At 37.5% G+C, this 17,393-nt stretch overlaps 1 protein-coding gene across 1 annotated transcript in view; it reads left to right on the top strand.

Moving 5' to 3' along the window:
• The first annotated feature begins 645 nt into the window (after nucleotides 1-645).
• Nucleotides 646-17,393, top strand: part of LOC133653199 (ERBB receptor feedback inhibitor 1) — a 19,630-nt gene continuing 2,882 nt past the window's right edge. Inside the window, exons 1-3 of the mRNA XM_062052256.1 lie at nucleotides 646-807; nucleotides 10,334-10,472; nucleotides 10,626-10,702. Of these exons, the coding sequence (XP_061908240.1) occupies nucleotides 10,429-10,472; nucleotides 10,626-10,702 (121 nt within the window). The 5' untranslated portion in view covers nucleotides 646-807; nucleotides 10,334-10,428. The remainder of the gene's footprint in view (nucleotides 808-10,333; nucleotides 10,473-10,625; nucleotides 10,703-17,393) is intronic.

The following is a 17,393-nucleotide window of genomic DNA, read 5'->3' as shown; positions in this document are numbered from 1 at the left end:
AAAAAAAAACAAGATTTAAAAAAAATGAGAATCGATTCTGAATCGCACAACGTGAGAATCGCGATTCGAATTCGAATCGATTTTTTCCCACGCCCCTAGGTTAGAGTGTCCGCCCTGAGATCGGTAGGTCGTGAGTTCATACCAAAGACTATAAAAATGGTACCCATTACCTACCTGCTCGGCACTCAAAGGTTGGAATTGGGGGTTAAATCACCAAAATGATTTCCCGGGCGCGGCCACCGCTGCTGCTCACTGCTCCCCTCACCTCCCAGGGGGTGAGGGTGATGGGTCAAATGCAGAGGTTGATCTCACCACATCTAGTGTGTGTGTGACAATCATCGGTATTTCAACTTTTTTTTAAACTTTTTAACTATAGAGATTTTTTAAGCCTTACACTTTGGCCGAGAGAACTGTTTTTATTAGCATTAAAGCTAATGCTCACGGGCTTACAAAAATGGTCAAAATTCCAGCATCAAGACTAGATTTTGGCCGGTACACTACTTAGGGGCCTCCGAGACGTATTTTAAAATTGTTGCAAGCAAAGCCTCCTCCTGTAATTATGTATATTTTTTTTGGGTGCCTTCCCCTTTAAGACATCGCTGGGCGGGGCTTGGAGGGCAGCAAGGAGTGCATATATACAGAGACATGAGTCGCATCAGCCACATAATGATGCCTTCGGACTATTGACACCCATGAAAGCACACATGGCTCGGTCCTGGTCCTGGTCCTGGTCCTGGTCCTGGTCCTAGAATGGTTAGTAGGAGCTTGTCTTACCACTACCGGAAGTCATCCATGGACGCACTGTCGGTAAGACTAATTTTTTTTTTTACCGCCACTTTCTAGAAGTACACATTTAGTTTCCAAGTTCAATTTACACATTTTAACCCATTTTCTACCTTAAAAAGGGGGGAAAAAAATTCTAATTTTTCCGATTTAATTGTGAGTGCTGTGGTACAATGTACGAGTAGTCATACAGCTCACATGAACCGCTACCCATACCCAGACTTGTCCGCTGACTGACCGACGGAACGACTATCTATCCATCCATCCATCTATCTATCTATCTATCTATCTATCTATCTATCTATCTATCCATCTATCTATCTATCCATCTATCCATCTATCCATCTATCCATCTATCCATCTATCCATCTATCTATCTATCTATCTATCTATCGATCTATCTATCTATCTATCGACAATTGTGGGTATTGAATGGGTCTCTATGTGTGTTGTTGCTGGCTTCCTCCTACAGTACAAAAACTTACAGTATTTCCACACAATGTGCTTATCCGCTCAGCTGCGAGGTATTTATTGGAAGTAAAGGGGTTTAGTTGAGCTGAGGTCTTTTTTTTTTTATTGTTTGTACAATTGAGTAAAGGTGGTGCTTGACACGCTGCTGTTCGTTGACCCCCATGGACGGGTGCTGTTTACTTACTTTTTTCATTTATCCATGAAAATATGGAGAAGACGCAGACGATGTGTTTGGCGGAAATGTCCGCTCTCCGAGGTAATTGCTGTACTGTACATTGTTATGACATTACTTCATTAACAAATGTAGTTGTTAGTATTACACTCTATTGTATTGTTTTTATTCAATATTTCCTATCTAAAAGTTTGTTTTTCTTTTTAAAAGGCATGTTACATGTTAAAATCGGTGGGGGGCAACCACCAATTAAATTGATTTCAATTAATTTCTTCATTTCAATGGTAGACATTTATTTGGGATACAAAGGTTTTGAGTTAAGATCTCCATCACAGAACAAATTAAGCTTGTAAGTTGAGGTATTATTGCATTGCCCCATTTTTCTATTTATTATAAGCAATTTATTACTTTTAGAGAATTTTATTTCAAAGTTGTTTCTTGTTCTAAACGTGTGTTTTTCCACAAATACAGTTCAGACTGGTATTTAGCGTAATTGTAAAATCCCTTTCAACACCTTCCTTTCTTTCACACAGGAAGTGAACAAATGAGGTGTGACTGACTTATCAAAAATAGATGTGAAGAATACAGTACAAAAACATACAGTATTTCCACACAATGTGCTTATCCGCTCAGCTGCTAGGTATTTATTGGAAGTAAAGGGGTTTAGTTGAGGTGAGGTCTTCTTTTATTTGTTGTAAAATTTAGTAAAGGTGGTGCTTGACACGCTGCTGTTCGTTGACCCCATAGACGGGTGCTGTTTACTTACTTTTTTCATTTATCCATGAAAATATGGAGAAGACGCTGATGAAGTGAAGTGAATTACATTTATATAGCGCTTTTTCTCAAGTGACTCAAAGCGCTTTACATTGTGATGATGTGTTTCACGGAAAAGAAGCTGGAAGGAGATACCGTAAAAGTCCACTCTCCGAGGTAATTGCTGTACTGTACATTGTTATTACATTACTTCATTAACAAATGTAGTTGTTAGTATTACATTCTATTGTATTGTTTTATTGTTTTTTTATATTATTTATTGGAAGTAAGGGTTTAGTTGAGGTGAGGTCTTTTTATTGTTTGTACAATTGAGTAAAGGTGGTGCTTGACATGCGGCTGTTTATTGACCCCATGGACGGGTGCTGTTTACTTACTTGCCCCTTTTGTATTTTTGGTTGTTATCACCATGCAGGTGGTGGAGTACAGTAATTGTTCACTACGAATATTTAAAGACAAGAGCAACTTACTACTCTGCATGACTAGGAGCTAAAAATAAATTAATTTAGCCTTTGTTCTTTATTTTTGTCAAGCTGCTGCACTTACTCTGAATTCTTTTGATTAGAATATAAAAATCCTTGTTATGGTCATGTACTTTTTTTGTGATTGACCCATCCCCATTTTTGTTCTGTCCTGTGGATGCAGTTGAGGCTGGTTGTTAGCATAAGATTGGCAATAAAAAATAAAAATAGCGTCATGAATGAATGTATGAATGAATTAATTTATTTACTTATTCTGGCAGACAGACATAAATATATATACTGTATATAGCAACACTTCATCACTATTTGTAATTTGACAGACATGCAAAGGGATACGGGAAAAACAACAATGCTAATCCATGTCCCGCCCCTAATTTACAATCAATTTATATGCTGGTTATATATGTTGGTTATTAGGGCTGTGAATCTTTGGGTGTCCCACGATTCGATTCAATATCGATTCAAAATATTATTATTTTTTTCAATTCAACACGATTCTCGATTCAAAAACGTTTTTTTCCCCGATTCAAAACGATTCTCTATTCATTCAATACATAGGATTTCAGCAGGATCTACCCCAGTCTGCTGACATGCAAGCAGAGTAGTAGATTTTTGTAAAAAGCTTTTATAATTGTAAAGGACAATGTTTTATCAACTGATTGCAATAATGTCAATTTGTTTTAACTATTAAATGAACCAAAAATATGACTTATTTTATCTTTGTGAAAATATTGGACACAGTGTGTTGTCAAGCTTATGGGATGTGATGCAAGTGTAAGCCACTGTGACACTATTGTTCTTTTTTTAATTTTTTTTTTATAAATGTCTAATGATAATGTCAATGAGGGATTTTTAATCACTGCTATGTTGAAATTGTAACTAATATTGATGCTGTTGTTGATAATATTCATTTTTGTTTCACTACTTTTGGTTTGTTCTGTGTCGTGTTTGTGTCTCCTCTCAATTGCTCTGTTTATTGCAGTTCTGAGTGTTGCTGGGTCGGGTTTGGTTTTGGAATTGGATTGCATTGTTATGGTATTGCTGTGTATTGTTTTGTTGGATTGATTAATTTAAAAAAAAATTTTTAAAATAAAAATCGATTTTTTAAAAATGAGAATCGATTCTGAATCGCACAACGTGAGAATCGCGATTCGAATTCGAATCGATTTTTTTCCCACACCCCTATTGGTTATATAGTCCAAGTTTCAACAGTAGATTTAATGGATACATGACAATTTCAGAACAAATATAACATATGATAATGGATGCTAATGACAAGTTTAATTTTTTTTTTTTTTGTTTGGTTTTTTTGTTTGGTTTCTTAGTCCACATGACTTTTGACTTTTTCTGGAGGCTTACTTTAATTTGTTTTTATGTCAAAAAATCAGTTACATTAAGAGGAAAGAAACCCTGCTGTGTTCTCTGGAGAAATTTTCCAAGCAAGGGGAGAGGGTGGTCGCTGTGTCCAAGTGCGCCGCCAAACACGTAATTTCAAAAACCAGAAAAGGAAAAATTACACATCAGAGAGACGCCAAGTTGTCTTTACAAAACAAAAACAATTCCCCAGCAAAACAATGCAAGTCCTAACAGGGGAAAAAAAAAATCAGTAATTGATTTTGTACTTTAATGAACCCCTTAAGACATAAAAGAGTCCCTCATCGCTGGTGACCTGTCCCTGGTCCTCCCCGTGCTGGCTCAGTAGGAACTGTTTTGAGTGGACATATTGGAAAATAAGACATTTACTGTACTGTAATACATATGAGACCCACTACACTGTACAGTAATATAGACACACTACCCTGTACAGTAATATAGACACTCAACCACTAACCTGTGAATATACTGCAAGTTGTTTGATGATGATGACAGTATAGGGGTGTAACGATATGAACATTTAATATCACGGTTATCATTACAGTACAGATTGGTGTCCTATTGCATTGTGTTGTGCCGTCAGAGATCCTGTTCTGTCTCCCTGTAATGTTTGTCTGCTCTTGAATGGGATTGTGCTGAAAATCTTAATTTCTCCTCAGGGATTATTAAAGTATTTCTGATTCTGATTCTGATTATAAACTCAAAAGCAATTCAGCTGCTGATGCAGAAGATGGCTTACTGCTAATTAGGGCTGCAACAACTAATCGATTAAAATCGATTATAAAAATAGTTGGTGATTAATTTAGTCATCGATTCGTTGGATCCATGCTATGCGCATGCGCAGATGCTACTTTTTTTATTTTGTATTTTTTTATTATTTATAAACTGCGACATTTACAAACAGCTGAGAAACAATAATCAAAATAAGTATGGTGCCAGTATGCTGTTTTTTTTCAATAAAATACTGGAAAGGGTAGAAATGTAGTTTGTCTCTTTTATACGATGATTAATCGAAGTAATAATCGACAGATTAATCGATTATCAAATTAGTTGTTAGTTGCAGCCCTGCTGCTAATGCCGTAGCATGCCATCGCAAGGTGATGTGTTCCTACGCTAGAAAAACGGTTCCCCAGTGTTCCCTCCTACAATAACAATGTTGTTCCATCTTAGTTATTATACAGGTTACTGTAGGCAGAATCGATTGCTCCCATTAGCTGCATTGCTAGCCACCTAAAACGAGCCGATTATTACAAATTAGAATGCAATAAAAAAAAAAAACACTTCTCTCGTAAGGATTGTGAGCGATAGGAAAAATTCCCCAAAAAGTGCAGTTCACTCTTAACATATTTCCTCATTAAGAAACGACAGGGACAAGCGGTAGAAAATGGATGGATGGATGGATGGATACCCCAATCTAAAGTTATATAATAATAATAATAATAATGGATTAGATTTATATAGCGCTTTTCTAGACACTCAAAGCGCTTCACAGAGAAGTGAGAACCCATCATTCATTTTTACAACTCATTCATTCATCATTCATTCTCCGGTGTGAGCGGCACCGGGGGCAAGGGTGAAGTGTCCTGCCCAAGGACACAACGGCAGCGATTTTTTTTTGGATGGTAAGAGGCGGGGAGCGAACCTGCAACCCTCAGGTTTCTGGCAAGGCCGCTCTACCCACTACGCCATGCCGCCCCTAGGGCTGCAACTAACGATTAATTTGATAATCGATTAATCTGTCGATTATTACTTCGATTAATCAATTAATAATCGGATTTTAAAAAAACTACATTTCTATCCTTTCCAGTATTTTATTGAAAAAAAACAGCATACTGGCACCATACTTATTTTGATTATTGTTTCTCAGCTGTTTGTACATGTTGCAGTTTATAAATAAAGGTTTATAAAAAAATAAAAAATAAATTGCCTCTGCGCATGTGCATATCATAGATCCAATGAATCGATGACTAAATTAATGGCCAACTATTTTTTTAATCGATTTAATCGATTAGTTGTTGCAGCCCTAACAAACACATTTCTGTCTGAGCAACTAAGCTATTCCATTTTTGAACTTTCTAACAGTGTTACAAAACAGTTATTACAAAAATAAAACTTGGTCAAAAGATTTCACCGTGTGTATGAGTACTTTTGGAGCACATTCAACAATACCGTGATAAAATATACATTTTTTGACTAATGGCCATTATAGTCAAAAACTAAACTACGCAGAACCGTGATAATGTTTAAAAAAAAAAAAAAAAAAAACATTTTGCATGTGCACACCTTGTCCTTTTTATAAACAAACTTCATAGCCTTCTTTTATTTACATGACAGCATGTCTTTTTCTTTTCTTTTTTTTTACCATTTTGATTCTGCTCTTTGTATCACACACAGAGAAAAGCAATGATAATAATTCCATGACTAATGTAGGTCATTGATAATTTTTCTAATGCTTTACTGTTATGAAAGGTGTTGGTTATCAAACATAACTGTCAAATACAGTGATGGCAGCACTGCTGTCATAGTTCGGTATCTAAAGTTTGACCTTGGTTGTAGTCACCCGGAAACCTCCAAGGCCGACTCACCCAGGCCGTTCCATCACCAGAACAAACTGTTTTTCCTCCCGTCTTCTTCGTCCTTGTCAAGCTGCCAGGGCACGCATCCTCCTCGTTCGTACCTCGGCAGTGTGCGGCAGTCTCCATGGCGTCTCCTCTTGTGCTCACCTCATTGGAGCGCTCGTTAGCTTTCTCAGGCTTCACTGCACTCCAAAGTGTCACAAAGGCCCATTTCATCGCTGAGAGTGGCTCCATTCATGCATGCTGAGCCGCTGGCGGTACAATTCCTCCATCTCCGAGGCTCACTGGGCGGATTTGACGACATAGTGGCTTTTTTTTTCTTTTTTTGAAGGATGAAATGAATCTTCAAGTGAATGTATGAGAGAGCCTGTTATGTATGTTGTAGGGGGAATGTAACATAGTTGTGCTAAGCATTGTTTAAACCCCCTGCAACATTTGTAGACCTACTGATAAGGGTGGAAATCATTAAGTATGTTATGATAATGTTGCCCTATGTTATGGCAATACAGCCTTTTTGCAGTACAAAACATAACGTTAATCATGGATACTCTCGGTCAATTATAATTACTCAAAGCAAAGTGGACCTACTTTGTTTGTTCTTAATTTCCAAAACATGGCACGTTCCAAAAATTGTATGCATTTTACATTTAGTACAGAGCATCAAATCAATCTATATGTAAGTACCGTAAGTAAATAAATATGGTTTATGTGGCACTTCTCACAGAGAGAGCTCATAAAGTGATTCACATGGTTAAAGTAGAAATGGTACATGATGATACAGCAGCAGAAACATTGCAGAATAAAATAATAAATATGATTATAAAGATAAATATATATAAAATAATAAATGGAATACTACAGGAATGCACACTTAAACAAAATGTCAACAGAAGGAGCAGCTCTCAGCTCATTAAGGGAGTGCATTCTCCATCCATCCATCCATTTTCTACCGCTTGTCCCTATCAGGGTCGCGGGGGGTGCTGGAGCCTATCTCAGCTGCATTCGGGCGGTAGGCGGGGTACACGCTGGACAAGACGCCACCTCATCGCAGAGCGCTTTATCACCTTTTACTTTTTAATTGTGTATGAGGTACAAAAAGCAGATGTGTATGTGAATATCTCTTTATTATTATTATTATTATTTGTATTAGTAGTGTTTTTGTATTGACTTATTTTATGGTTTTAAGTGTTTCTATTGACACTATGTTAATGAAATTATAAAAAAGATTATTTTGTCAAATTTAAAAACATTAAAAAAAATTAAATGGCATTTATTTGTTATGGTGTACTCGTCATCAAATATATTTCATCTCTTTATTTTAGTACCACCAGAGGACGCGTTTTTTAATATGTATTTTATATACAATACAGAGAACTTACCCAAATAGGGAATTAATGTATATCATATAACTTTTGTTGTCATTTTACTTTGTCTCCGGTTTCTGTCCTGCTCATGTGTTTCTCAATGTTACAACAGTTGTGACATCTTGGAGTATAAATAATATATTTGGAAGAGAAATGGATTATCATTTTCCTGTCAGTTTTGTTGTTGTTTATAAATCAACTGTTCTAGCCTGAGTCATGTCAAAGGTCAGGAACAAGACTTTAGGGCTTTAAAGGAATGAGCTTGTGTGTGTGGGGGTGTGCTTCGGATGTACCTTGTTAGTGCTGCGTCTTATCATTGCACATCACAGGAATGCTGCACAGTCAGCCTTTGTTGTCCAGGGCGGATACTGCACGCTGTCAATGCCCACACGGCGGACAAAGGAGGCGGCGAGTGCTGCAACCCGTCCTCTGTCCTCCCACATCTGACCGGGATGTCGTGCAACCGCCCACTCATTAAAACACACGGCACTATTTTCTTTCTTCTTTTTTTTGTGTATGTTTTCGAGGCAGCCAATGGCTTACTCCATGTTATTGATGTCCCTTGCATAAGAGTGTCACATGTCTAGGCTACGAAAATATACTATAACCAAATAAATCATTCATCGTGGTGTTTTTCACATCAAAATGATAAATGACTAACTTTTTGTCATCTCACATCTGCATAGTTTTCCTGTATCTAATTTTAACTCTGTGTCAACACTAAACTGTGAACTTTGTGAATCATTACATTCTAAACGTTTAGTCTACTCTACAACACTCAAACACACATGGCCGTATAACCTTTTTGCTGTGGGTGCAAGTGTGTAAAAATGATGTGTGCTTTGAGTTTGTAACTAACATGCTATATACAAGAACAAAATGTTAATAGAGTAATGGTGAAATATATATGCTTCAATATGAGAAAAAAGTTATTGTATAAAAATTAAACCTAGAAATGTATTTCAAAAACATAATTATTGCGAGGCAAGTTTATTCATAGAGCACAATTCGTACACAAGGATATTCAAAGTGCTTTACAGAAAAAAAAGGCAAAAATAAAAATATAAAATCATACTTCAAAGTAAATTCAGAAAATACAATCACAATAAAAATCAAATACTGTAGATAAAATACTTTCATTTGTCATATGCACAATTAAATGAAAGTGTTTTCATTACAATTGTACTGCATTACACAATAGATCCTATGATAGAAATGTGTTGTTATATTTGCTAAAAACCAAAAGGCTACAGAAAAGTATATCTAAAATAAAAGTAAAATATACAACAATATATTAGTTAAAAATGAAATGTACACCTTAATAACGATGATAATAATAATACTGTAATAATAATGTTAATATTTATAATGGTCATAATAAAATGAGGTTTTCCATCAAGCATGGAATGATAGTTTAATAACTTATAAACGCATGCTTACCTTAGCAAAAGCTAAATACTACTCAAATCTCATCCGCCTCAACAAAAACGATCCTAAATTTCTGTTTAGTACAGTAGCATCGCTAACCCAACAAGGGACTCCTCCCAGTAGCTCCACCCATTCGGCAGAGAACTTTATGAATTTCTTTAATAAGAAAATTGAACTCATTAAAAAGGAGATTAAAGACAACGCATCCCAGCTACAACTGGGTTCTATTAACACAAATACGACTCGGTACAGAGCCCGTATGTGGGCTCTGTACCGAGGATGTCGTTGTGGCTTGTGCAGCCCTTTGAGACACTTGTGATTTAGGGCTATATAAATAAACATTGATTGATTGAAGGGTATCCTCCTTTTAAGTGTTGCAGAGTGTTTCACTTTTTACATTTGTTTTGTTTGCCAAAAAAGGCAATGAGTAAATTGTCTTTTGCAGTGTAAATGCTATTATGGAAAACATTTGTTGCTGATCTGTGTGGCGGCGAAAAAGTGGCTAATGTTTTAATAAATAAATACAAATTATTAATGCACACATCTCAAAAGTGCAATTTCAAGGTTGCTGATGTGTGTTTATTAAAAAAAAGAAAAAATATTATGGCAAGCTAAAAAGTTTATTTCAACTATTTTCCGTAAAATATGAATTGAGGTCGTTAAGTGTATTTTTTTCCCGATTACTTGATAAATCGATGGAATGATTTGACCAAAATAATCCATAGCTGGATTCACTTAAGGAATGGTTAGAACTATTTGACCATGTGTGGTTGAACGAAATGAAATCTGACGACTCCAAAGAACCATACGCACACTAACTTCAACAATTTATTGCCATAAATAAAATGTACAGACGGAGAAAACAAACATTTGTTGTTGAATCTGCTACTCAGCTGCATTTCTTCCTAACAGCTTGCCACTGATTACGGTGAGGCCATAATGGGTTGAACGGCAAGACCTTCATATGATTTTTAAGAACTCGAGCACTGCGCTGACACTACAACGTCATGAGTCATAACGACAACTACTGGGGACAACATGACCTAAGCAGGTACTTGGACACATCCCAAACAATATGATTTAAACATGGCTGACGTCCTAGCTATGCTACATTTAATGACTCACTCATGACCAGTTACCTGCAGAAATGATTGACACACATGCACGACTCTGTACATGTTTCCAACCCATACTGTTTTTGCAGAGTGTGCTTGGGCCTGCCCAGCGGCAACGCGGAACACAACCTGACGGAGCTTCAACCGCAGCAACTGGACAACGAAGGTGAGTCTCCTGCAAACTATCCTGTAATATCATATTCATTTTGTGTTGACCTTGGATGAATACATCTTTGCCATATTTTGAGGAATGGTCGTTTTTAGGCTGAGATTCCAGGCGTAACAAAGTTACATTAGAGAACAGCACATGTTTACACTCGCTCAATTCAGCATGTCTGAAAGGAGTAGGAAGAAGCAGAGTTTATTTAACTCTTGATGTGAGTTTCTTACATGCTTGAATGTCCTTAAAAGCACCTTGACTTTTTAATGTTGCATGTCAAGGTTTGAAAAGTGCTTAGATTTTGTAGGAAATACTTTTAAATAAAAACATTTAAATTTAGTTCACAACAAAAGACTGACTTGCAGGTTTGCTTGCTTGATGGGGAAAGAAACGTAGCTTTAACTCTATACAGGGGGAGAAGACTACAGCCTTGTTATTGTGGATATTACAATTACAAATATCCATCCATTTTCTACCGCTTGTCCCTTATGGGGTTGCGGGGGGTGCTGGAGCCTATCTCAGCTGCAGTGGGGCAGAAGGAGGGGTACACCCTGGACAAGTCGCCACCTCATCGAAGGGCCAACACAGATAGACCGACAACATTCACACTCACAGTCATTCACTAGGGCCAATTTAGTGTTGCCAATCAACATATCCCCAGGTGCATGTCGTTATGTATTTTTAATTTAAACACTTTGGACTATTTTATTTATTTTTAGTCAAAAAATTCTGTAAATTTTAAAATATATAACTTTTACAATTTGTGCTATTTACGTGACACTGTTGTTAATTTCTAATTTTTATTATTTTTTATTAATGTTTTTAATGATAATATCAATGAGGGATTTTTAATTTTTAATCACTGCTATTTTGAGGTTGTTATTAATGTTGATGCTGTTGTTGATAATGTTCATTTTTGTTTCACTACATTTGGATAGTTCCGTGTCATGTGTGCGTGTCCTAAATTGCTCTCAATTGCTCTGTTTATTGTAGTTCTTGGTGTTGCTGGGACGGGTTTGGTTTTGGAATTGTATTGCATTGTTGTGGTATTGTTGTGTATTGTTTTGTTGATTGATTAATAAATTCATAATAAAAAATAATAATAATAAAATAAAAAATGATTTGTGCTATTTTGAATGTCATAGTAAAAATACTCTTAATTCGATACAATTTGGACTATTTTATTGGTTTATAGTATTTTTTCTATTACAAATGTTTAAGTACCGTATTTTCCGCACTATAAGGCGCACCTAAAAACCTCCAATTTCCTCAAAAGCTGACAGTGCACCTTATAATCCGGTGTGCCTTATGTATGGACCAATATTAAGCCACAACAGGTCTCGCAACTACGGTAACTACGCCGACTTCATTTTCCCCCTTCTACGGCTGCTTACCGTAGAAGAACAACTTCTTCTTCTACAGAGGAAAATGAAGTCGGCGGCTGCTTACCGTAGAAGAACAACTTCTTCTTCTACAGAGGAAAAAGAAGTCGGCGGCTGCCTACCGTAGTTGCGAGACCTAAACTTTATGTAAAGGCCCAAAAATGGCTCCTATTAAGAGACACGCTCACGACGCAGAGTTTAAACTCAAGGCGATCAGTCACGCAGTAGAACACGGGAATAGAGCAGCAGCGAGAGAATTTAACATTAACGAATCAATGGTGCGGAAGTGGAGGAAGCAACATGATGACCTGCGCCAAGTAAAGAAGACTAAACAGAGTTTCCGAGGGAACAAAGCGAGATGGCTACAGTTGGGGGACAAACTGGAACAGTGGGTTGTTGAACAGAGAGCAGCAAGTAGAAGTGTCAGTACAATCACTATTTGTTTTGTTGACATTCCCTTTAGCGCAGCTTCATCTAATGGATGCATAGCGTAACCCCAGCCTCTACTGTAGCGTCTATTCTATGCGCCTTATATGTGAACAAAGTTTTAAAATAGGCCATTCATTGAAGGTGCGCCTTATAATCCAGTGCGCCTTATAGTGCGGAAAATACGGTATATATTTTTTGTAATTTTGCTATTAGGAATATTGCAATTTAAAATATATTTTAAAGTGAAATACTTTTTGTATTATTGGTTCATAGTATACAATTGTAAATTTTAAAATATAATTTTGCTGTTAGCAAATACTAAAATTTAAAAATAAATGTTTTAAGTACAATACCTTTTTGACTATTTTAGTGGATTATAATATAAATTATTGCTGTGAATTAAATTTTTTATATTTATATTAGAACAGTTTTCAAGTCGATGCATCCATCCATCCATCCATCCATTTACTACCGCTTGTCCCTTTTGGGGTGACGGGGGCTGCTGGAGCCTTTCTCAGCTGCATTCGGGCGGAAGGCGGGGTACACACTGGACAAGTCGCCTCCTCATCGCAAGGCCAACACAGATAGACAGACAACATTCACACTCACATTCACACACTAGGGCCAATTTAGTGTTGCCAATCAACCTATCCCCAGGTGCATGTCTGTGGAGGTGGGAGGAAGCCGGAGTACCCGGAGGGAACCCACGCAGTCACGGGGAGAACATGCAAAGTCCACACAGAAAGATCCCGAGCCTGGGATTGAACATGCCCTAACCCCTGTTCCACCGTGCTGACCACTGTACATTGTACCATGTTTATATGCAAAGTTTCCAACTTTAAAAAAAATTGGAATACAATAGTGTTGAGCTGTTACATTTTTGCTTAGTTTTATTGCACGTTTCTAAACTTAACAAATACTGTAAGTACGATTTACAACTGTAGTTAAAAGGTGGATCTAACTTCAAAACAAAACAAAAAAGATACCATAGCTGTATAAAAACGATTGTCTTTCATTAGATTTATCTCTTCTGTGATTGGCTGGGAGGAATCCCATTGTTGTCCTGCCCTAAACTGAGGTTAAGTTAGCAGATATGTTAAGCGCTAATGAGGATGGCTTGTTCTTTTGAATGACGATAAAGGCACTTTCTTGTCCTGAATACATATTTACATGTGCTGGCTGATTGAGACGCTGTGCTGTAGCGTTAGAACGCCATATAGGCAGAGTTTGGCTGGACTAAGCTTTATAGCAGAGGAGGACCAGGGCGGACGGGAGCCTATCAGACCCCCTCCCATGCTACCAGCTGTTTCTGCTGTCTGGGCCACGTCGGATGTTTTCCACAGAGAAAGTTATGGGAAGCTCTGTTAAGATAGTGTCCATCCTCTGCGTTAATCAGAGTGTTGTGGCTGATGTTTGACAAAAAGGGTGACAGGTTAAGCGCTTGTTTTCTACATCTCTCTTGCTGGGTCCTCCTCCGTCACCTACTCCCCCGGGTGTTTTGGCCTCTCCTGACCAATCATTACTTTCCATTGTGCTTTCCCCTCCCCCCCATGCCAGTGCAAAAAAAAATGTTCACATTGTCTTCCTGTGAGACCTGCTTCCTGCTGTGAAGGAAACACTGATAGGAGGACCTTGTACTGATAGGTTCTCATCATTTAGACAATCGCATCACTTTTAATCATCTTTACCAAAATACTACCTTGGTGGGTTTAAAAGTCAAACAATCAACATGTCAATGTCGGGATTTGGACTATTAAGGTTTTAATTCTTCCATTAGGGGTCTGCCGATCTGATAGTATGCATCTAAAATGTCCGATACAAGCAGTCCTCGGCCAGTTAATATCTAAATTTCCTTCAATCAGCACACAAGGTTGGTGTTTTCCTTAGTCATTTACATAAGGTAAACATGGTAGGTTATAGGCTACTAAGAGCGAGCAGCTACACAACAGCTAAGCACACGATGACATACAAGCTAGACTTATATAAAAAGTAGAGGTGCAATGGTATTGTAGAGTTCGCAGTCCTCACAATAATGCGGTGATGCGTGACGTTATCAAACAAAAACTTGGTATGTCGTTTTTTTTTCTGGCGCTTTAGCGTCGGCCAGGTCTGAAAATAAAATGCATCTCTCAGAATCCTTTGCACAGCGTGGGCCGACAAGGTAGGGGCCGGGGAGCGCCATAAGCAGGAAGTGAAGTGTGTTCATAGTAGATAAAAGGAATTGGTTTTTTGGTTAGTTTTTTTTACATTGCCTGAAGAATTAATTTAAATCTATAATTGTTTGAGTTATCTTGCTAACAAACAGACATCTAAACCCTGGCAAAAACATACCTTCTTTGGCGGAGCGGATGTAAGAAAGTCTGCGTTCCACTTATCTCTGGAGGGTTTTTTAAAGAGACACAGAGGGAAATCATCAAAACAAAACTGTAGACCAGACCTGGGTAAATTAAGGCATGCGGCCCGTTAAGCTTTTCGATCTGGCCCGCCGGACATTCCCAAATCATTTTTTTCGATCTTTAAGATGGAAACTGTAGCTGCCATTAGGATGTGCAGTGATGTTTTCAAATGACCGTAAGTCTTGAACTATACAAAGTACTTCAATGGTTGGAATCTGCGCTTTTGCATGGTATACTAGTTACTATGGTAATCTAATTAGTTACTAGGGTAATCTAAGTCGCAACAGCTCAGACAGAGGCGGAAGGAGATTTTTACGACAAAGTTCTAAAGCTTATTGATATATCAGATAGTAGGTGTTTCCATTTTTACCCTTCGCGTTCATATTTCGCTGTGTTTGTTGCATTTTTGTTGTTTCGCTTGATTGTAAAATATGTCGATCGAGAGGTGGTGTGACATTCATGTGTTGTCAATATTCAGTGTTTTATCCTTCATAGTTAATATTATAAATCCCACATTCTTTATTTTCATGTACATTCTGGGTGTCTCATTCAGTAAAACAATTTAAAATTCCATTCCGTTTTTTAAGGCGGTCTGTCATAACGTTTTGGCATTCAGTCAGACATTATTGTGAGGTTTTGTATTAGTGTTCACATTTTTTTCTCTAAATTTGGCCCCCTGAGTCAAAATAATTGCTCAGGCCTGCACTAAACAGTCAATCAGGTAACAGTATCAACTATCAAATTGGTTGCGTCATCTTGCTGACAGGAGGTTGATTCTTTGTATGGAGTGAGAAGAGAAACTTAAAAGGAGCGCTGTAGAGAGTGAAGAAATTGTGGATAAAACGGGAAAAGTCACCTATGGTACACAGGATGGGAGCTTTTTGGATTTTTTAAAACGGAACGTAGTCAGACCAACGTGAACTTCCTGGCACTAAACCTGTAGAAAATACTTCTTATCAGGTTTCCCTGTTTACATTTTCACACTTTTGCACTATTTTGTTACACTTTTTTAAGCCTTTCTTACATATTCCTTCTTTTTGCACCTTAATCTTAAGAGGTTATCAAGTATTTGTTGTCATTTTTGAATTGTGTTTACATTGATTGTTTTCCATGGTTGTGTTGATATTTCCTTTCCTTTCTGTCTTGATAGCTGAGAGGATTATAATCAGAGGAAAGTGTCATTTTAAATAAAAATGTTTACATTGAACATATTTTACCCTGGTCCTTATTTTCAAAAGGTCATAAAACATATCAATAATAATCGATAACGACCAATATAAACTCGTATTGTGGTAGTTTTCAGCCAAATCGCCCAACCCTAATTCCTCAATATAAACTGGTGTCAAATAATTATAGTTGCATATTACTTGCATGTACAAAGTCTCCAAGGCAGAATCGTTATAGAAAATATTCAGTAACAAACGTGTCCTCGCCATTTTTTGCCGGGATGTTGTAAGTTTGAGGCACTTGTGATTAAGGGCTATTTAAAAAAAAAAAAAAAAAAAAGTGATTGGATATGATCATTCAATTTACTGCATCATGAGCTTTTTTGGCCACCAGGTGTTGCAAAAAAAAACAAAAAAAAAACTACCACGCCACTTCAACTTAGACAGCAGAAGTGCATTCCAGGCGGAATAATAAAAGGTCAAGTTAAAGTACCAATGATTGTCACACACACACACTAGGTGTGGCGAAATTATTCTCTGCATTTGACCCATCACCCTTGATCACCCCCTGGGAGGTGAGGGGAGCAGTGAGCAGCAGCGGTGGCCGCGCCCGGGAATTATTTTTGGTGATTTTAACCCCCAATTCCAACCCTTGATGCTGAGTGCCAAGCAGGGAGGTAATGGGTCCCATTTTTATAGTCTTTGGTATGACTCGGCCGGGGTTTGAACTCACAACCTACCCATCTCAGGACCGATATCTGTATCGGTCCATATCAGCATCATATCAGAAGTAAAAAAGCTGTATCAGGACACCCCTAACTTAAAAAGAGGTCCCACAGTAACCTGTTTAGAAGTGTGTTGGCCAAAATCTGGCCTTGATATTGGTATTTATTTCCACTACAATCCTGTATAGTGTGCCTGCAGCTTTACTGGCAACGAGCTGTGTTTGTCCAGGAAGTGTTCTCCTTCACTTAATACACTTTTTACATCTGCACTGTCCAACGTAGCAGATGCCTTTATATCACATACATAACATTAAGGAATGGGACAGGATGTGTAGTGAAACCTGTTTGGTTTGGTTTGGTTTAATATGTTTTTAATCCCTGTTTGGTTTAATACAGACCTGGGAAAAATACAGCCCAAGGGGCCACATGCGGCCCATTAGGATTTTCAATCCGGCCCGCCGGACGTTCTACATAATTCTTTTAGATCTTTAACATCAAAACTGTAGCCGCCATTATGATGTGCAGTGCTGTTTTTAAATGACTGTAAATCTTGAACTATACAAATTATTTCAATGGTTGAAATCTGCACTTTTGAGTGC

This window comes from Entelurus aequoreus, linkage group LG07, assembly GCF_033978785.1.
Source record: "Entelurus aequoreus isolate RoL-2023_Sb linkage group LG07, RoL_Eaeq_v1.1, whole genome shotgun sequence".
Classification (NCBI taxonomy): Eukaryota; Metazoa; Chordata; class Actinopteri; order Syngnathiformes; family Syngnathidae; genus Entelurus; species Entelurus aequoreus.
Note: the sequence above shows the minus strand (reverse complement) of the source record. Positions and strands in the feature narration are given on the sequence as shown.